This window comes from Nyctibius grandis, chromosome 14 (genome assembly GCF_013368605.1).
Source record: "Nyctibius grandis isolate bNycGra1 chromosome 14, bNycGra1.pri, whole genome shotgun sequence".
Lineage (NCBI taxonomy): Eukaryota > Metazoa > Chordata > Aves > Nyctibiiformes > Nyctibiidae > Nyctibius > Nyctibius grandis.
Genome location: NC_090671.1, coordinates 5,818,042 through 5,839,301, shown reverse-complemented (window position 1 = coordinate 5,839,301; position 21,260 = coordinate 5,818,042). Strand labels below are relative to the sequence as shown.

The following is a 21,260-nucleotide window of genomic DNA, read 5'->3' as shown; positions in this document are numbered from 1 at the left end:
CATACCATAACTTTGAACAGTCACATTATGCTGAAAGGAAAGTTCTGTTTTTATGAAATCAAAATACATAGTACCTGTAACTTAGGGGTATTATACCAGTAAGTAAAAAAAACCAGAAAAAATAATGCTGCACTTCTAAGGTAGATGATCTGCTTTAAGGAAAAGTGATTTCCTCGTAACTGCATTCTAAGCCTTATATTGATTTGCTTTGCACACCATCCAACTGCAACATTTAATAAATAATGCAATCACAAAATTGCATATACTGATAAATGGAAAAATGGATCACCTGACTATCTAAAAATCAGTATTCAAACACAGGAGTGATAGGGTAGAAGCTGGGAAAAAAAACCCATGAGTTTTCTCAAGATGTTTCTTTAGCTTAATAATTACTCATGAATGTCTTCTATTCTCCTGTGTAATCTAAGAATTAGCCTATCAGCTTGCTTATTTGTCATAGGAAGTAATACCCTCTAGCGGTATACATAGGAAAAGAAGCCAAAGAATGATTACTTTTTTTTTTTATTGTGAAAGAGGCTAAATAACATTTTCACTTGTATAACACAGGGTATCACTGGTCTGTCGAGAAGTGCTAGTTAAAATGGAAAATGCACTGCAAGCATTAGACTTGAGTTCGATGTCTGGGTTTAGTTAGAACAGCTGGGTCTAGAATATGACCTGGACCACTAGAAGTCTTTAATTGCTTGTTGTTTGCAGAAAAAACAAATTGCCACTGCAACACTTGCAGTCTGGAAAGAGTGGTTCTAGTGATGTCCAGGTCAGAGAGATCTGTCCTTACATCTGAGGGCTACATTTAACTTCTACACATTAAAAGTAACTCTGTAGGCAAAATAGGAATACTCATCAGTCTCCCAATATTGCAATGTAATAAAGTCTGTATTTCCAGACTCCCATGTGCAGTTCAGAGTTCATTATAAAAAAAGATTGCCTGAAGAAGCTCATATATAGGGTTTCCTGCAGTTACCAGGTCTTTTATTTGCCAGTTGGCAAAGGTTCAGAGATTGAGGTGAAAACTGACAGTGCTGGAGAAAAAAATCCAACAAATGCCCCTCTTACCAAGCAAAAGCCGTTGAGCTTTTTAAAAGAAGTGTGTAAATACTCTTCAGTCTTTTCCAGAAGCCCAGTCTACTAATGTAGAGTCCATTTTGAAATCATCTTTTGTTTCCATAAACAAAATATGCCTAAGTAATGGCAATATCTAGGAACTTCTTCCATTTCTCTAAAGTCAACGTGCACAGTATTTGTCATGATGTGACGATACTTGACTAACATCCTATCATTCTGATTGTCACTTTGGTTTTGCCCTTCTCCTGCAACCCCATTATTGCTACAAGATTTAAAAGCTTTTGGTAGTTTGTCATGATTTTCTGGTGGCACCAATTACTTCCCACCCCCCAAGACAAAGGATGTCATACTATTCAGGTATCCCACTAGTTCAGACTTCAAATCAGCTTCTAAACTAATGTTAAACAAGACGGTAGTCAGAAGCCCATTATTTTAAAGCCTCATGAAGGAAGGATCTTATCTTTCTGAGCTGTAGTAATTCTGTATTATGTTCCTGGCATTAGTTCAGCTACTGCAGGATCTTGGACCAGTGTAATCTTCAATACCTCTAGTTATCTCCTTACTACTTTTTTCTTATGCTGTGGCAAACCAGTCTCTGGTCTCTTTATCCTCTTCTAAAGCATACAATAAAAGAATAAAAAAAAAATTGCCCATCTTCCAAGCAGGTGTAACTTCACTGATACTAATGTAGTACTATAGGATCTAATTCAACTCACTAACTTTCAGACTCCACATCACGGTTAATAAAACTGAGACAGTAGTTAAAAAGAAAAAAGTTCTGACAAGGATTTATTAATTTATGCTTGTGAACAAATGCGTCTGACAGTTGAATGATGAGGTTGCCATACTCTGTACAGAGAGTTTTTTCTAGAAAACTTCTTTCCACTGTGTTGACAGAACCTGCAGTATAGAAGTTCAGGAGTGGGTGTCAGTTCACAGACTCTAACCCAGTTACAAAGATGGCTGCATGCCCAGATGAGATGAAGGTTCAGACTTTCTTGCTACTGTTCCTGTTTCTGTATGTTCAATCTTGCTGAAAAACCAATCAAGCTGTCTGACACCTGGCACAGGAGGGAGACACTAGGTGTTACCTTCCTGTGTTAAGCTGGCTAGGAAGTTTTATTACCAAAAAGAAAAAAAAAATCTCAAAAAACTATTTCAAGCTAAAAGCTGCAAGGAAAGAAGCTAGTCAAGCTGAGCCTTCTGTGCCTCTTTTTCTGTCCGTGCTGAAGGTTGAGAAAAGTCTCCTTCAAAGGAAAAGAACCTCTATACTATAACTGGGGGAAAATGGCAGTTCTGTAGTTACTTTAAAAATGCTGCTTTCTGGCGGGTGGGCAGATACTGATTTTAAGTGGCATTTTTGTGCAGAACACTTGCAGATGGGCAGATACTGACTGTGAATGGCATTTTGTGCAGAACACTTATTTTTTCAAACCTTTAAATATTGATTTATGTATATAAGAAAGACATATAAAATCTCTAAATATCTTCTCCAAGCCTTAATTTCCTCATCCACGGGCAAAAAATAAATATTAAAGTTTTCTAATCTTCACTTGAATTGTCAAATTCCTCCCAGTCTGATACGCTCATAACTTCCGATGGAAAGTCAAGGTGATACTTCATGCGGTCTGCATGCCATTCTGAGAACCATTTCTCTGTTTCCATTAAAATAGCCCTGGGCAAAGTGAGGACGCAGGCAGCCATCCCAGAAATATCATCCTCCAGCTGGGGCCCTTCCTCCCAACAGTCTCTCTCTGCATCATAAATGTGGACATAGTCCATGCGGATTCCTCTGTTGTGGGATCTGCCTCCCAAGACGTAGATCCTGTTGTCTAAGACGGCAATACCTGGCTCTCCATGTCCTGCGGGAAGTGGACATACGTTTGTCCACTGATCAGTGCTTGGCCTATAGCAGGCAACCTGTAAAAAAGAGAGGGAGATCAGCCAAAATCCAACCTGTGTCGTAGTGACAGAGCCTGGCCATATGGCAAACTATTTAGGAAGCCATGCAACATCATCAGTCTTTTGACAGGGTGTTGCTAATGGAGAGAGCATATTACTATGTAGTAGAAGTACAGTACTCAGCAGAAAACTGCGCATAGTTGCCATATAGCTTTGAATTACAACTTCTGACCCTGTTGCTGGGGTAACAGCTGTATGTCATTCAAAAATGTATATAAAAGTGAGAGATGGGGACACATGCTAATATAAGCTGAGACATAATGCATCTGTTTGCAGTAGGAAAAAATGTGCTGGAATGTACACATATGACAGATCTGCTACGCTGTCTCTGCACCATATGTTGGGAAGTTTTAGATTTCATTGGGTACCTACCTGGCTAACTGCTTTCATTTGTAAGCACCTTTTTACCATTCAGATACACTTTTCAGCTAGATTTAATTCTGCCATCTTCATTGGCTTTATAAGAGCTATTATTGTGTCTTCATTTCATGTCTCTAGCAGTTCTAGAAGCTGGAATAAGACTCAAAAGAATTCTCTCCAGCCATCACTCATCGTCAGGTACTGTACATTTAATTGCATTATGCAATTGCCATCCAATATATCATTAACAACTCTGTTCTGCAATTACACATTGGTAATTTGAAAGTCCTTGACTTCTTAGAAAAAAATGCACGGGAGAAGACAATGCAAAGTAAATTTAGTTGATGCGCTAGGAATTCCAAGTGCTAGAGCTTTAATGGTTTGGGGGTTAGACAACGTGTCCAAGACAGACAGCAGTAAATAAATCATTGCAAGTTCTGCAGTTGAGTAGGGGAGAGCTGGTGCAGTAGCTGTTGCTGGGCAGACAGTTTTATTTGCATACTTAGTAGTAGAAAGACATTACGTCAGAGTGCAAGCATCCATAAGAGACTCTTCCTAGAAAGACACAGGTATGACATGCTCTCACCTGGTGAACATCCCTCCTGTAGCCAGAATCATTGTTGCTTCCTCCAATTACATAGAGCTTTCCTAACAGTGCAGCCATCCCATGCCAAGCACGTCTCACTGGACCGTCTGCTAAAACGTCCCAGCGGTCAGTCTTTGGGTCATAACATTGTAGCTCCTTCAAATAGTCTTCTCCTCTCCTCCCACAGGTAATATACATCTTCCCATCCAGTGCTGCTCCAGCATGTGCATATACCTGTATCACCACATGGGAAAGCAAGAGGTCGAGGTCTGGATTTATGTATTTCTCCCAGTTTCAAAGTATGGAATAGACATTAAGGGACTGACATTCTTCATGAGTTATGCAGATATCAACATCTGGACAGATTTTCTTATGCACAATTCCTTTCTAGGTGTTATGCTATAAGTATGAATTTCTGAACGAAATACACTAGAATTTCTAAAACTTCCAGAACTGCAGAGGGTTCTCATTCTTTATTGTTCCTTGATTAGAAGATCATTCATACTATTACTTTTCTCTCTAGTCTACTTGGAAGCAATTCTGTTGGAGATTTTTCTTACACAAGTAGTGTTATCAGGAATGCAGATATCCTACTTAGTAGCATTCAATTGGATCTTAAGGCTTTTTGTATTCTTGGCATTGATACACTTATATTATTTGTGATCTTATGCAAGCTGTTTATCCTCTTCTGCCTCTGCATACCTTTTGTAAAATGACAGTAATATTTATATTTTTAAGGTGTCCTGAGATTCTCAATGGAGAGGCATTATGAAATCACAAATATTATTTTGTACTGGTCACTTGACCCAAAGCTTTTAAAAGGTGTAGTAGAAATCAGCATAGTTTCTTGAAAGATTACTTAGGATTTTAGTTTTCTTACCTAACCAAGATTTATCAAGCAGTTGTTTGTATTTATCTTCCTCTTTTGCAACACTTTTAATTTGAAAATGGAAATTCTTGACTTTTTTAGCAGTATTAGAACTTAGAACAAACTTCTCCACTCATAACCCCAATTCCCATGTCACTAAACCATTTCCTGGTTCCTGGGGTCATGACTGCTAGTTTGGCAATTGCTGTTCTCGAAGGATAAATGGTACTGATGACAAAAGACAGCTATTCACTCACACATTTCAAATGATTAATGGTCTTATGTTAGCTGACTGAGATGTGATTCTGCATCACATAAGCTATTGTCACCAGAACTTGTTACCCAATCTCAGTTCTGTGTCCAGGAGCTAGGTAGTCTATAGAACTGATGCATCTTCTTACTGGGGCATTATCTCTTCTGATCAGGAGTAAAGCATGTTGTCAAGACTGTAAGTGAGAAGCTTGTACTACTGTGGCTCATAGTTTACCTGCCTAGGAGGAATGGGAACTTCCTGTTCCCAGGGGTTATGTGTTCAGTTTTAAATGGTTTTAAGGATTAACACAATAAAGGAACAGGGGAAAACAACAAGAAAACAGGGAAGAAAAAAAAAAAAAAGCATTTAACCTCAAAATGGAATTTACATATATTATTACTCTTCTTTCTTAGTATTCATTTATCCCATATACAGAGGCTACTGTTTCCCATCTGAATATCAGCACATTTAAAGCTACCCATGAAAAAAGCATCTAAAAGCATCTAAAAAGATGAAATCAGGAATTGGGGAACTGTAGTTGTGTATGTGGCTCATGCACTTCTTACCTCCTTCTTCAGAGGTGTCACATATTCCCAAGTGTTGCTCTTAGGGTCATACCTCTCCACTTCCCTCAGGTCTTCATGGTAATCTCGGCCTGCGACAGCATATATATAGTTGTCCACAACACAAACACTGAGGTCAGCATGCTCTTGCTGTAGGGACTGGATCTGGAACCATTTGTTGTGTCGCGGGTCATACCTTGTAAAAGAATAGGATCAAAGAGAGTTATTCATACAGCCACAGAATCATTGCTGGAATACCAGACAGCACCACAGATGTGGGTTACTGTACTGTCTTTGGCTGAAATTGAGCTCAGCTGTAAGTGGAGTGAAGTCTGGCCTTGTCAGCATTTTATTATTAGCAAAGTTGTTTTATTCTATTTTTAGAAGATGTATGTTAGCTGATATAATCATGCTATAAAAGCCCAGGTTTTCCATTATCTTATACACTGCTGTCAGGTTATATATCAAAATCTCTGCTTGCACAAAGCCATTCTACAAGGTAAAACAGTCTAAAAATAGCACAAAGACTGAATCTGGATCTTCAAGAGACCACGAAGGGCATAAATATGTGGTGGGTTCTTTGATTCTTTTCCCCAAATATCTGCTGCTCAAAGTGAACCTTGTGATTAATTCTCGGATCAAAATATCTCTCTGGTCTGGAAATGTTAGTTACAGAGAAAACTGGTTGTGAAATGAAACCATGCATTCCATAAAATAAGGGCAACTCAGCTAAAACTAGTAAAAATGACCACATTATAAAGACAAAAGGGTTTATATCTGGTTTTGCAATGTAATGGGCACTAAGATCTAAAACTGATCCTTCCTCCTGCTCTTTTCCCTGGCACGAAAGCACTTAAGAGAACCCTGGAATGTTGCTATTGTACACACAAATTCTCGATAATCAACCAGTAATAGCATTTTATTTAAAAAATCCCTTTTGGTAGCTAAATCCCTTTTTATTCGGACCAAAACTACACACAGAGGACTTCTAGAAAATCCTAGTTCAAGAGCATCTAAACAGTCTAGGATCCTAGGGAATCCTAGTTCATTACTGCTTCCCACACTTTTAATACTTTCCCCTCCCAACAAGGCAGAAAGTAGCACATGTAATACTCTTGAATGAGTAGCTGTTTATACCCTGTCAGGCTTGGCTTTGGCCCATAAGCACTGCTGGAAGCTCCGGTTACTGTGAGGCTCATTTCTTTACTTCTTGTGTTTTCTTTCAGTGAGGCCTCTCCTCAGTTCCTAATCTTTTGGCTAGCAAGCGTACAGACTGCGCTACTGGCTCACTGTCTCAGAGATGGGCAACAGGGTGGTAAGGAAAATAATAGCAGGATTATCCTTATCTTACCTCCAACACCTTGACTCTGCTCGAAAACCACTTACATTGTTGTCTCCGCCAATTAAATATACAAAATTATTGAGAACAGCGATCCCCTGGTTGGACATTCTGGGGGCTAGGGCAGCTGTAAAGTGCCTCCACTCTCCCAACAAAGGGTTCAGATACTTGGCTTGATCACTGAGGACGATGGATGGAGTAGAATGCATCCCTCCAAATCCCACTACACACTGGAACTCTGATCTCAGCTGTGTCTGGGAGCTCTGAAGCATTGGCTGAAGACATTCATTCTTGTGGTACATTAATGCATCTGCGACTGTATCTTTTAAAGGACATGGGCTTAATTTGTCATGAAGCCTTTGCAGGATCTGGGGTTCCATCAGAGGAAAACGAACTGTCTCAAGTAGCTTAAGGGGCTCCATCAGGGAGACCTGATCTGTCTCCAGTTGCTCTGGAGAATAATGATAAAAAAGTGCCCCATCATAAACTTCAAACTCATAGTTAACCTCCAAACGGTTGCTGCTGAGAAGGGAGTAGACCTTCTGCAAGGGTAGTTGTCTGTACACTTGTGTCCTTGAGAAAGCTGGAAAGTTCTTCAGAATGTAGGAGTCTAGTTGATCACTCAAATGTCTCAAGTCATAATGGTCAGCTAGTCTGTATACATCGAGGATGTTCTCTTCATCTACCCAGGACATGAGAAAATCACAGCAGAACTTAATGACTTCCGGAATCTGCAAGAGAGAGAGATATTTTTCATTTCAGACATCACTCACCTCTCACTTTCAAGAGACAGGTGACGGAAGCCTGGGATGACTGTAAGAAAGTTGTCCACAAGACAACTGCTCTCCTCACAGTCTGATCACCATGTTCACTTGCGTCCAATTCACCTTTCTCCAGAGAAAAAGAACTCAACACGGGTATGTAAATGAATATAATCTAGATCTTCTAGTCACACTGTACTGCAGGCCTATGAGTTTGGCTTCAGGTGCAGCAGCAATGTGCCTTCCTAAACACCCGGGACACTGGAGAGCCAGGCTGCCTGGTTTGTTAGCATGGCACCAAGCTGCAGGCTGCCTGGGAAGCAGTCATGAAAACAGAAGGCATGGAGGACACGGTGAGAGCCAGGTTTACAGCCACTCTGTAGTTGTTCTTTCAGAGCACTATAGACACACTGTATCAAAGACTGTACCTGTAACAAATATATCTGCATCACTCGAGCACAGGAAGCCATTTGAAAGGAAAATTAATATTTAGGGTTGTCTTCCAAATACAATTTGAAATTATATCTGGCAGGAGAGACTACTGGCAAAGAACGAACTACCTGCTGTCCAAGAGCCGCTCTGCTAACAAAGTGCTGTTAAGTGTGTAGAAACAACCAAAGCAAGCACTCAGAAAGTTTAAGATTTAAGCCTCGTGCAGTGGTTAGCTGCAGGGGAAATTAGAGAAAAAACTTGTCTTAAAGGCACGTGAACTCTGCACTTAGTGCAGGAACCACAGTGGTAGGATTTCCTGTAGTGATGGGGTCAGGGGAGGTTATGTACCTGTGGACTCAATCTGGGGAAGATCTTGAGCAGCACAACAATTTCTGAGCAGGAAGCCCTGTCCTTTACCATAGGCCAGTGGTATTCTATTCTAGGGAAGCTTTCACAAGCAGATCAGTGGAAGCGAGTGCTATATAAAATAGTCCTCTAGATTAAATGGTAAATATTTATAAGTAATAAAACCACTGGCACAAATGAGATGTGCAAGTACTCATTCATTGTTCCTACCCTTCCATAGTTCAGTCCAGTGGATACAGTATCCCCAAGAAATTCTTCTGATCATACCCATGCTCTTATTCACCCCTTAACCCTTCATCTAACCAGATTTCCATGTTTTCTGTTTCTTTCATTGTTGCTTTTGTTTCTTGCTTCTTTTTTTTGTCACATCTCCCAGTACCTCACCTGAAGCTGACAGGCTGCAGATAAGGTTTCCTGTACACTGTTCACACTGAGTTCCAGCTCAGAAGTGTAAATGAAGTTCAAGATTTTACACATTGCATTGTAGGAGATGCCATGAATGTGAACTTCTTCTTGTTCCATCTCTCTCAGTCCTCCTGCAAACATTCCTCTGTAAAAAAAGACAATGGCACATGCTATGGCAGATTTGCATTGAAGCTATTTTCAGTTTGCTTATCTTATGTTGTCCTGGGAACACAAAAAGTATTCAAAGATAAAAACCTAGCCAGACACTTTTACGGGATTACCTCTTCTCTAAGCCAATGACAGAAAGAGTACAGGCCTTTAGAACCTAAGAAAGTCATACTCTTCATTGTGCAGGAAGACAGCAGGGGCCATCTAAAAGGTACGATTCACAGCTGAAGGACTTAAATACAGACCCGGTACATATGGATTATCAGTGGGCAGAGGCAGATACTCTGGGTGTGGGGGAAGAGGAAAAACAGAGGAACTTGGGACTGTAGGAATTTTTTCTAAGCTAGAGCAGCTCTTCCTCCAGTTAGAAGTTTGTCTGGATTGCCTTGGGATTTGTTTGTTTCCCCTACGAAAATAAAGTCAGTTCAAGAAACTGCTAGTCAAATTGACCAGGGGAGTGCCTGTTTTAATGGACAGCGAGTCACACTATAAGCACGTAACAGAGGAGTGACCCATTTCCAGTGACGTTTTGTGTATTATGAAATGATCACAATGGGCAAACTCTTACAATGCTAAGGATATGTTAAAAGCCACCCAGAGTGCATTTATGCAGAAGACACCTGTTAAGATAGTCTCTCCCCTTTATAATACCTCCAAGTACCACAGGCAGTGAATTTAGTGGAGGTAAGCTCAGTGTGCTTTATTTCTGTAGAGACATACCAGAGAGACGAATAAAGCCGTACTTAGTATTTTGAAACACATTCAGCTCCACCTTATGGGTCCAATTTTACATCCAGAAGCAGTGTGCTAAGACAGAAGATTTGGATGTTGCAGGTTTGAGTAACATTCAGACACATACTTGTTACTGCCGTACTGAAGTGTACCTGAAATAGTCACAGGATGCAGCTAGAAGTATGCGATGAGCCTCAATAGGTTTCTCTTCCACTACCAGAACTACATCGAAGAGGATGCTGCTGTCTCGGAGAGATACCAAGCCACTGAGCAAGGCCTGAGAGTGCTCTGCACTGCGGTATGTGTTGCTGGTGCGCTGCTGAAGGGAGGGCTCGTGTTGAGCTTTGTGTGGCTGAGTCAGCTCCTGATCCTCCGCCATCCCAGGCAGAAATGCTCAGCCACCAGCTGTAGCAGAATGAAATCTATGAGACAACAGAATCAGCAAAGGTTTGTGCCTTTTGCTTTATGAATGGTCCTCTGACCCCCGCCTGTCACAGTAAATAAATCAAACCAACCCTTCAGTCAATGGAGAGACAGTTCTACCCTGAAGAAATTATTCTGAATGATGATACTGGAAATAAACAGGTGTATATCAGCACACCAAACAGGCAGAACATGGTTTTTCAAACAAGTATTCTGATTCTTGGGTTTTTAGTCCAAGAGTCAGAGTATGTAGCATGTGGGGATATTTTTTTTCTTAGCAAGAGTTTCACTTCCCAACCCATTACCAGAACTCCTTGTTTCTTTTGCATTTCTGCATAATTTATAACAAAGAACAAAACTGACATAATTTTTTGCCAAATGCCAAGTTGCCTAATATGCTCAGATAACTTTCCTGCAATATAAACTGCACCTTCACTCTTTCTCTTTGTATTTTATCCAAGAATCTGAAAGCTCTCCTCTCTCCCTGTCTTTGCTTTTTCATTTTCCTTAGCTGAGCACACTTCCAACTGTCATTCTATAAAATACTATATGAAACTGTAGGCTTCAAAATGAGTTTCTTTATTGTGACAACTTCAAGCTAGCATGCACAACTGCATTTCACTTCACTGTGATTCCCTGCACACAGAGGGTATTTCCTCCAGTGTAGGCACTGTGGAGGGCTATCCTGTACCTCTTTCTAGGGCTGCCATTGACACTGTAGGAACGTCCCCTATGGCACATGGGGAAACACCTGTAAAAAGCTAGCTGGAAGTGACTGTGTTTCATGTCTATGGTTAAGCTCTCAAAATCTCATGAGTCCTCTTCGACCATCCTGTAATTTACCCTTTCCATTGTCTTTGAAGAATGACAGAAGTTTTAGCAGTTAGTTAGAGCTCTTAGACTCTATCCAGTTTTCGGAGCGCGTTTAAAAAAAAAAAAAACAACGCATTAGCAAAAGGAAGTAACTTAGCTGATATGGCTGCTTAAGACACAGTTATAATAGCCTGTCCTCCAGTGGCCTGGGAAATAGCTTAGTGGCACAAGGGATAGTCACAGGAGGTTATCAGCAGTCAGAGACGCAAAAGCAGAACAAACCCAGCAAATCTAAACAAACAACGAAGGAATGGAACCATTGTTTAATTGTGCCAGCCATAGACAGTGAACGCAGCATTGGAAGTCTCTCAAAGTACTGCAAGGTATTTGGTGTATAGTCAGTGAGGAAGGACCTAGCTGGATGACACCAAGAAATATAAAAATGTTTACTGTTCTGCCTGAGGGAAGTTACCCTACACTGTCCAAAACAAAAGGAAGCTAGGTGGCATTGCGTGGTAAATGGGATGGGAAAAAACCTGAAAAAGCATATTAATGGTTGTCTGCTCTTTGCCAGCAAAACCAAGACAACCAGCTCAGAAGAGGAGCTCTGTTGAGACAGCCTTCCAGGGAGCACATTCAGGTCAATTATACGGGGGAAACTACCCATCATCAGCTGAAGAGATGAGTAATGGATTGTTTTTCATGACAGGTAGATGCTTTTCCTAGAAATAAGATGACTGCTTTTGAAGCAGACAAAACATTTCTGTATCATTTGATTTGCTCCTGGGGAATACTAAAAGTGATGGATTGAGGCAAGGGAGATAATATAGTGAGAAAGGCAAGTGAAGGAGTGAGTGTTACTAGATGTTGATCAGAAATTTCCATTTCACTAAAAGAGAATAAATGCAGCAAAAACAAAGCAGGGTGAGACAGGGTCCAAATGAGGAACACATTCAGATAAACTGCATTAAGTCTGTTAATGTGGTTTAATGTGGTTAACAGTCCAGAGTTAATTTGATTAATGCTCAAAAAAGCCTGCATCTTTTCAGCAACTTAAGAGAACTGTGTCAAAAGAAGTCTCTATGAGAGTAAAATCATTGCATCAAAAAGCAGAAGTAAATGCAACAAATGAACTATTTTCTGAATTCAAATACTTGTGTTGAGTAGGGGAAAAAGCCTGACCTTTGATACAATCTTATAGCGTGTCATATAGTGTAGCCATTGGTGGAAGACAGACTAGGGAGAAATAAGAGAGATATATTGAAACTACACAGGCCATTGAACCCATGTAACAAGTGTTAGCAAAGAAATGTATTGTAGGAGAAGTGGTTTCCAGAGAGAGACAGACATGCAGGGTAGAGTGGGAGACCTGTATGATCATGCCAAGCCTCTATTTAAATCTACCTTTAATTAATATAACTGTAGACAGTTACTATTCAGAATACATTCTGTATCCAAATAATCTTAAAAAGGAATAGAAAGAGCTTTCAGCAAGTAAAGCCCCAGAAGGGATCCTATCTTACAAATACGGTAGCTGGAACCAGGAAGATCAAATGGTATTAAGAGAGTAAATAAAAAAAAAAAAAATAATCAGGGATTCTGAGTCCTGTATGAGCATTAGTATCTGCAGAAGTTTCAGTGACAAACGGAGCTGTCTTGGAGATCTGCAGGGAGTTTCTCTCACTGCTAGTTCTACTAGATATGGACTTGAATTATCCCACAACTGTTAGCAATAGCTGAACAAACCAGCCCTTCTAGCAGACATGTGGTAAGCCCAGTGTGGTCAAACATAGATGCTGGGAGTGCAGCTGAACCATCTTCCACAGCCGATTTTTGGCTTGTCAACAGCTGAGCCTACAAGTATTTTGCTACGCTCTATTTTCTAAATTTTGGCAGTCCCTACTTCTTGTTCTCAGCTTCTGCCCCTGGATTGTATCTTGGCTGTCACTGGTGAACTGGACTGTCCTCAGGGTGGTCACTCATGCATGTACACCAACACAAGAGCTGCCTTGTGCATTTGGAGCACAGAGCCAGTACGATACAGAAATTCACCACTCTGTAGCTACCTGTGAGTATTTTGCCATTCACAGTTATTTGCTGCTAACCAGTTTTGGGTGTGTAGGTTGAATGCCAATGCTGCTGTGGAAGAAGGGTAGAATACTACTGAGCAGGTACAGTGTGTATGGTCTAAAACTTGCCAGTACTCATAAGCTCTTTTTGTACATGGATATGTGAAGTTTCTGAACTACACTGTGGCTACTCAGAGAACCCATATCCTGTTATGTGTACCTCCCTACTGTCCTAAACTGGGCTTCAACGCTTATAAATAAGTATGCATATCTATTGTCATAGTTTTAACCAATGGTAACAGACTACTTTAGAAAATTTCTCACTGCAATGATTTTTATGAACGGTTCCCAACTTTCAAAATTAAAAATGAACATTTGTGGTATTAGTCTAAGATATCTGACTGACAGAGGTAGTTAAGTCCTCTTCCTTGAGCTAAAAGCCAAGAAAAGCCTCTTAACTCCTACCTAGGTAGTCTTAGGACCTAGCAGAAAAGACCTTTAAGACAAAGAAGGGTAGAGGATCATTAAACGGCTTGTAGGGGATAGCCAGCAAGATTCGTTTAGCTGATTACTGAGTGTGCTCAGCTTTGTAATAGCTGTACAAGGAGCAGCTGGGGTTGGGTGGGTAGGAAGTTACAAAGAGTGGTTGTTGAAGCAGGGTTAGTGGGGTTGTGTTGTGGTCTTCTTCGAAAGAAAAGTGGGGTGTTTTTGGCATTTGACTTTTCTGGATTAAATGCAGTGTGGTGAGCTGATAGTTTTGCGTATTTCTCTATTGTTCTAAATGCTGACTACAAGTTTGCTGGGGAGGGATATTGGTGTTAGCACAGCACCTTGCTTCTCAGACTGTGTGGTCTAACTGTGACCTCTGTTTTGTGCCTTTGTTACTGTCTACTGTCTGGTAGCCCAGGCAGTGGAAGTGTGATGTTTTATGTGTGGTGTACCCGCTGGGTGGGGGAATGACTGTTAACTTATCTAGAATTGTTATGCCTTGTAAGTGTTCATCAGTCTTAAAAATCGCAAGGAAATTTATTGAATAACCTCTGTATATTTTGAGCTGAAAATAATTTAACCCTATCTCTCAAACTAGTATTTTGCTTAATCTTTATTACCCTTTATTAAAAAAAAAAGAAGCTAAATGTAGTACAAGCAGTACAGCTCTGAATGGAGAGACAGAACAGATTTGTTCAGCCTCTTGCATGCTGCAGAAAACCTTCTATTTACTGTTTTTCCTTCCTGACCACTCAGGAACTTTGCTGGCTTTTAGGGCTTGAAGCACCTTTCACAGGCTTGCATATCTGCCCCTGTAAATGAAGAAGCTGTAGGCAGGCCCCTCTTAGCTAATGTAAATGCACAATCCCTTGAACCATGCAGCGAAGTTCCCTCTATCCTGAGCCTCTCTACTGTAAGCTTCTTGCTTGTAGGATGTTCTTGAGGCCTCTCTGTTCTCTTAGTTCTGTTACTGAGAAACTAGCTCAGTGACTGAGCCAAGTTTCTAGAAATCTGAGTAATACATTTTTTTTGTTTTCTCTCCTCTTGTGCAAGTTTCTCGGTGCAGGTCAGCTGTTAACAGTGGGATTCAGCAGCTGAGTATTGCAGGACTGACCCTAAGGTGGAGGAGATGAGGAACTCTTTCTGTTCACTGTGTTTCTTTAACAGTAGCAAAGTGTTGTCTCATGTGCTGTGGGATGCTGTCTTCAGAAACAAGGGAAGACAAGTCCTTGCTTCAACCACTTTGAAACTGCAGAGAAAATCAGACTAGAGATTTTCTTAGCTGGCTGCACAAGGTATTTGAGACTGCAGTTATGTTGGTTTGCATTTGTCTTTTAGAGGACATGGGTTAATGTAGTGATTAATTTTAGGGTATTACAATTGAGTGCCCAGTACATAAAGAGGAGGGAGATGTATGAGGTCAGTAATGCAATTGTTACACCACGGTGTTTGTGTGCTGCTCCAGTAAAGAACATTCTGGGAAGTGGGAATTCATACAGCTTACAGCATGCGCTTCCTGAGACTGAGAATAGAGTCCTGATTCCCTAAGAATGTATCTTGTGTTGTACTGGGAGCACTTCCCAGCAGCTGAGTCAGGGCATATGTCCTGGATGCATCCTGCTGCCATTATAGATATACTCAGCCTTTATTTCGGGTGACATATACTGTGCTTTAAACATAGTGTAGATAATTTACAGTGTTGAAGTCTGTTAATGTTATTGCATGGTATAATATGCACCTAGACAAGTATTCACCTCTTCTACAACTAGCATCCATGTCATACAGTGATGTTTACTAGCGTGTGGTGTGGGGGGGGGTTTGTTTTTTTGTACAGTTGTGCTGACAGCTTTGATTCTCTACTGTAGAGAAATGGCTGGATACAGGAAGGATTATCCAAGTTAGTTTCTATGGAAACTCAGACATTTTTGTATTGAAGAGCTTGTGGCTGTCAGTTACATCCCTACAAAGAGGTGTTTTATGTTTATAGTGATATTTTCCTATGCATCAGCTGTGCCCAAAATAAACTAGGGCTTGCTGGTGTCGGGTATCCAAATCTGTTTAGCTTACTGCCATATGGACATGGTTCAAGCTTGGTGGGGGTCCCATGCTTTCTTAGAATTGTGGAACAATTTAGGCTGGAAAGAAACCTGGGAGGTCTCTAGTCCAATCTCCTGTGCGAAGCAGGGAAAACGTCAAAATCGGGTCAGGATGCTGAGAGCCTTGTCTAATCAAGTGCACAATCTCCATCCTTGTCCATAATTGGAAAACTGAGTGCTTAACCATCAAATTTGTTGTCTGGATTTCTTTTCCTGCAATTTGTGACACTTTGCCTCTCATCCTTGGCACTGGGCACCACAAAGAAGAGTTTGACTCTACATTTTCCTGTACCCATTAGATAGCTTAAAAATGGCAACTGGCTTTCCCCTTAGTCTTTCCTTCTCTGTATTGAACAAACCCAGCCCTTCTTGCCTTGCATGTGCTTGTATCTCCTTGTACATGCTCCTGCCCTGTATGGTGGTCCTCCACTGAACACACAGGTTTTTATTTCAGTATGGAGCTCAAAGCTGGGCTTGTAAGTGCTAAATAATAATTTCCCATGACCTACTGGCTATGATTTTGCTAACACACTGTTGGAGGAATCATATTCAACTTGCTGCTCATCAGGACCCCCAGGCTCTCTTCTTGCAAAGCTGACTTCTAGCCAGGCTTGTCTCCAACCTGCTCTGATATATGGAGTTACTCTGACCCAGGTGCATGACTTCACTTTTGCTATTGAAATTTATGTGATTCCTCTTGCTCCATTCTTAAAGCTTGTTGATACCCTTCAGTTGCAGGTCTGTCCTCTTTCTTGCAGTCCATCTTCTTCATAGCTTTTTTTCTAATACAGAGCAACCAGTATGGCATGCTGATTGTGATCCAAATAGATTAGGCCCTTAAAAGTCTTAGTGCATTGGAGGAAGTTTAAAATCTGTGCCCTAAGGCTTCCTACACCTTCATCTCTCCCTAGGGAGTAAAAAGAATTAGGATCTAAGCCAGGCTTTGGCTGAAAGCCTAACAAGAAGACGAGACACAAGACTAAGCAAAATGCTAGTTACGCTGACTCTCAGGGGTTGCAAATGCAAATAGGCAGAACCTGGCTATGTACCAGAATTTTAACAGGGCAGAGGGCACACAAACAAATAGATCAACTAGTCAGGGAGTGTGCAGAATGGGGAGGCAGCTGGGTGCCTGCCAAAATAGTTCAGAAAACAGATGTGATGCCACAAACAACGTAAATTGAAAAGCAAAACTATTGTTCATTCTAACTGGAGTGCAAATACTGGAATAATTCACCAACTATATGGTAATTTGTAACGGGCACTTGTAAGATGGTTTGCTACATAGAAGACAATTGAGTACACCATTATGTGTAGACAAGACTTAAGCCAGTTTCATGCTTTTTGAAGAAAAAGGGAAGAGAAGAGGGGTGAAGGAAAAACAGAAGCTTTGCTCAGCAGTGCTTCTTTCAGAATTATCTCTCTATGCATTCACAACTGTGCAAAAAAAAAAAAAGCCCCCTTCTTCCTGAAATACCACTTCATTTTAGGAACCTTCTGCATATGTGGGAAACAACCCAAACAACTCCTTTTGCCTGAGGTCCACACAAAGAGAAAGAAACGAAGACATCTGGTAGTATATAATAACTCAACATTAGTTTTGAATGCTCATCAAAGGATGAGAAGCTTTTGCTAGGTCTATACACACCTTTCTTTAAGTCACTACTGGAAATTTGCAAGCACATCGCTCTGGGCTGAATTTCTGAGCCATTTTCAATTTGTAGCATTAGTAGTATACTTGAAGTATGGGAGGAAGCCAAAAGGCATGGCTTGGAAAACAGCTTTTGCAAACTATGCTGTCTCACAAATTTTGGCATTCATTCCTTTCAGCAAACACCTGTTGGGGTTTTTTTTCCAAGCCTATTACAAGTTATTTCTAAGATATCGAGAATAAAACTTCTCATATTTAATATGTATATGACAAAACTCCCAAGAAATGTAACTGTAATTAAATATATAAAAGAGTATGAGCTTTCTCACTTGAATATTTTGCCTTAGCCATAAGAAATTTGCAGCTTACCCAAATTCACAGAATTGTAAAATTTTCTGGGAGGTGGCCTGTGACCCAAATGCTACAAAGAAATTGTAATAAGGAAAACAAAAATTCAATACAGTGCTAAAATGCTTTCTCTTTTGGCTTCAGCATCTTTTTAAGAGTTTGACTATCTTTTACTACTTTTTTTTTTTCCTTCTTCCTAATCTTGAAACAAGATTTGCTTTTCATCTGAGTCTTTCAATAGTCATGTTCTGGTTTGGATGGAGCAGCTGCTTGTCTTTGCAAGAAGGAGTATTAACCAACTGTATTCAGGCAGGGTGTGCCTGTTCACCCTAAAAACAAGTGGCCTGCCATTAAGGCTCCATCTTCTTTCAGAATCAGGAGGTAGTCTTTAGTTCTATGTCCAGATAGATCTGGGAAATCTGTGACGAATATGTTCTTTTGACAGAATTGTTTTAATTATCCTAAGAACTCTTAGAAAGCCCCTCAAAAATGCTAAAGCCTTTTCCATAATAAGAACACCACTGTTTTTAATTAAGCTTCTACTGGATCAAGCTCTCTAAGTAATAACTATGCCAAAATTGAGAGTTTATAAATTACCCAATGGTATACGTTCTGTGAATGTTGAGACACTCAGATAGTTGGCAAGACTCAAACCTGCTTTGCTGAACTGCTTCAACCACATCATGAATTTTTAATAGTCTAAAATACCATGAGGAAAAAAAATTAGAAAGTAATTAATTCTGTGCCAAATACAACAATTAAGTGTCCTGGAAGAGAGCAAAGGCCTCTTCCAGCACACTCCAGCTCTGATTTCTGTATCAAACATTAATTCATTCATATTATTCACCACATGAGTTTTGTTCCTGCAGGGATCTGTGGGGTTCCCCCCTGCCCCGTAACTTACATATTTCCCCATCAGGAACACAGACTGAGCAGTTTTCTCTGCAGGAGAAGGCCACCTGGAGTTAGCTGCACATCATTAAGAGAGTCAGCCTGACTCTACACTAGCCCTGCGATGAAGAGGTGAAAGCCAGTTCAAGCACGCTTCTGGCTTTGCTTTCCCTTCCCCTGCTGAAAATACCTTTGCAGGTCCTGAGAGACAAAATCCTTCCCCTTACTCATCCCACCGCCCCCGCAGGCAGCCCAACTGAGGCAGCTCTGCGCAGGGACGTGGGTCTTGGACTCGACCTTGCCAGGACACCCTCAGGGGCTTCACGCGAGCAGCAGGGCCTCGGCCTGCCTGGGGTGGCCTCGGTGGCTTCGTGTGGGCGGCAGGGCCTTGGCAAGGGGCTGCCTCGGCCTCGCTGGGCCGAGGGCGGCCGGCCGTGGGGCTGGCAGACCCTGCCCCGGCGCCTGCTGCGTTGCCCCCCGGACCTGCTCTGGCCATCGCACCTGGCGGCCGCTCGCCCGTGTCCCCCCGCCGCGCCCCCGGGCATCCCTGCGGCGAGCAGGGGGAAGCAGGACGCCGCCTCAACCGCTCGGGCTTCGTCGCCGGGGCTTGCTCGGCCCCGCTGAGGGAACGGGTAACGCCGCTGCCGGGGCCGGCTGGGGAGCGCCGGACGGCCCAGCACCGGGGGCCCACGCTCCCTCTCCCCCCTCCGCCGCCGCCGCCGCAGCCACCTACCGAGAGCGGCGGCGGCGGCCTCCGCCAGCGGCTTCCGCCTTCATGTGCGACCCGGAAACCACGGCGGCGGCGCGTGACGCGCCCGCCCGGCGAGGGAGGGGCGGCGGCGGCTGGAACCGGGGCGGGCGGCGAGGGCGAGAGCCCCCAGCGTCACCCGGGCACCCGCCAGCCCGAGGGGCTCCGGCGGCGCTGCGGTGTCCCTGGGCGCGGGTGTGCCCGGTGGTGAGCTGGGCCTGTCAGCCCCGCAGCGGCGCCTGGGGCTGCGGGCGGCCGCGCCCGCTCGGTGCCGGTGCCCGGGTCGCTACCGCCGGTGGGGTGCCCGGGCCGGGACTACATTTCCCAGCGAGCCCCGCGCCGAGCTCTCGCGAGAGTTGGCTGGGCTCGCGCCGGGACTTCATTTCCCTCCAGCCTTTAGCGCGCCGGAAGTGGAGGCGCGACACTTTCGTGGTGGCGTGTGGGGGAGCGACGGCCGGGAGCGCGGCGGCGGCGGGGCGGTAGCGGCGGCAGCGGCGCTCGCGGTGGCGGCAGGGATGGACGTGACCGGGCCTGAGACCGACTGGCGCAGCACCAACTTCCGGCAGAAGCTCGTCAGCCAGATGTGAGTGCGGGCTGCGGTCTCACCGCTCACTAGGCCGCAGGTGGGCCTCGGCGGCTGCCAGAGGGCCTTCTAGCGGCTCCCGCTGCCCCCGGGGCCGCCCGCGCCCGGGTGTCTGTGTCCCACCCGTCTCCGCTCCTCTGCGAGTCCTTCCTGGTCCTTCTCTCGCTGCCTGGGTTCGTCCGTGGTCCCCGGTGCTTCCTCTCCCCCGGGCCCTTTCGCCGCCGGCCCTGTGAGGGGGCCTCGTTACTAGGATTTGCTCAGAGCCTGGGCGGGGGGTAGCCGGGCCTGTTCTTTGACTTTGTTTCTCTGAACCTCCTTCCCTTTCACTTTCCTCTTCCCCGGGAGTACCGGCTTCCTTTCCCGCTTGACAGCATCTGCTTTAGGGCTTCGATTTTGGCAGTGTCCATAGTGTTGCCAAGTTTGATATATTCTGACCTATGGAAACCACTGTTACTGTCTTGCATCTGACTTTTTTAGGGCAAAAATGAAATAAAAATGTCGATAATTTTTTGTTTTAGTTATTTTGGACACGGGCTTGCTTTCTCACTTTTAGGGCAAGCATCATTGTAATTGGTATCCATCTGATGCTTAAAAGGCTGTTAAAGTTCCATTTGATGCCTTTTCAGTTGTCCTTTGTGAAACAATTGCTTTACTTGAATTACTTTGCTGCTCTGCATGCTTTTCCTATTCTATGGAAGGATCTTTTACCCTCCAAAAGGTGGTTATTAGAGAGGTGAAAGCACTGTTCAATGCTTCTAAAGCAATGTTGAAATCCTTATTTATGTATGTTTGAAAAGCTTGATTTTGCATTGTTGCTTATGAGAATCAATATTTAAAAATGGACTGTCTTTTCTTTTCATGATATGTAACCAGTATGCTGTTTTACTGCCTAGCCGTGGGCTTTACTTAAGGTACCGTTTCAGAATTAAACTGTTATGGTATTCACTAAAGAAATAAGATAATGTGCATCTGTCAAAGCCATGCAAATTTTCTTGGTGCTCAGAACTGATGTTTTACTTTCTGCACTTTCTGCAAAGTCATTAATCTTGTTAGATTAATCCCTTGCTTTTTCTTCTTCTCTTCTTCTACTCCTTCATCAAAACAAGCAAACAAAAATGCCCTCGATGCTGTGTAACTTTGAGGAAATAAATGAGTAAGCAGATACAAAACTTAACGCAACAAACCTCTGTTTTTGTGTTTGGCCTGCAAGCTGTAACTGTGTTTTTTCTGAGCAGTAAACAATGCTGATAAATGTTTCAATGGAAGCA

General features: G+C 42.7%; 2 protein-coding genes across 7 annotated transcripts in view; one reads left to right on the top strand and one right to left on the bottom strand.

The window, feature by feature from the left end:
* Positions 1–1,847: 1,847 nt before the first annotated feature.
* KLHL22 (kelch like family member 22) lies at positions 1,848–19,716 on the bottom strand. Of its 3 annotated transcripts, none has more exons than XM_068412918.1 (7): positions 19,395–19,716; positions 10,034–10,303; positions 8,961–9,126; positions 7,030–7,748; positions 5,682–5,874; positions 3,995–4,228; positions 1,848–3,006 (listed from the first exon to the last, which is right to left on the bottom strand). In XM_068412918.1, the coding sequence occupies exons 2-7, from the start codon at positions 10,258–10,260 to the stop codon at positions 2,629–2,631; spliced, it is 1,917 nt and encodes a 638-aa protein (XP_068269019.1). In that variant the 5' UTR covers positions 10,261–10,303; positions 19,395–19,716; the 3' UTR covers positions 1,848–2,628. The 3 variants fall into 3 exon arrangements, with proteins under 3 accessions (XP_068269019.1, XP_068269020.1, XP_068269021.1); XM_068412919.1 differs by having other exon boundaries at positions 10,034–10,286; XM_068412920.1 differs by lacking the exon at positions 10,034–10,303.
* The window catches only part of MED15 (mediator complex subunit 15), a 30,703-nt gene continuing 28,980 nt past the window's right edge, over positions 19,538–21,260 (top strand). For 2 of the 4 annotated variants that reach the window (XM_068412916.1, XM_068412914.1), the window contains exon 1: positions 19,539–19,992. In XM_068412916.1, coding sequence (XP_068269017.1) covers positions 19,925–19,992 — 68 coding nt within the window. In that variant the 5' untranslated portion in view covers positions 19,539–19,924. Of the gene's footprint in view, positions 19,993–21,260 lie in introns of all 4 variants that reach the window. The other 2 variants (XM_068412915.1, XM_068412917.1) reach the window with 2 other exon arrangements.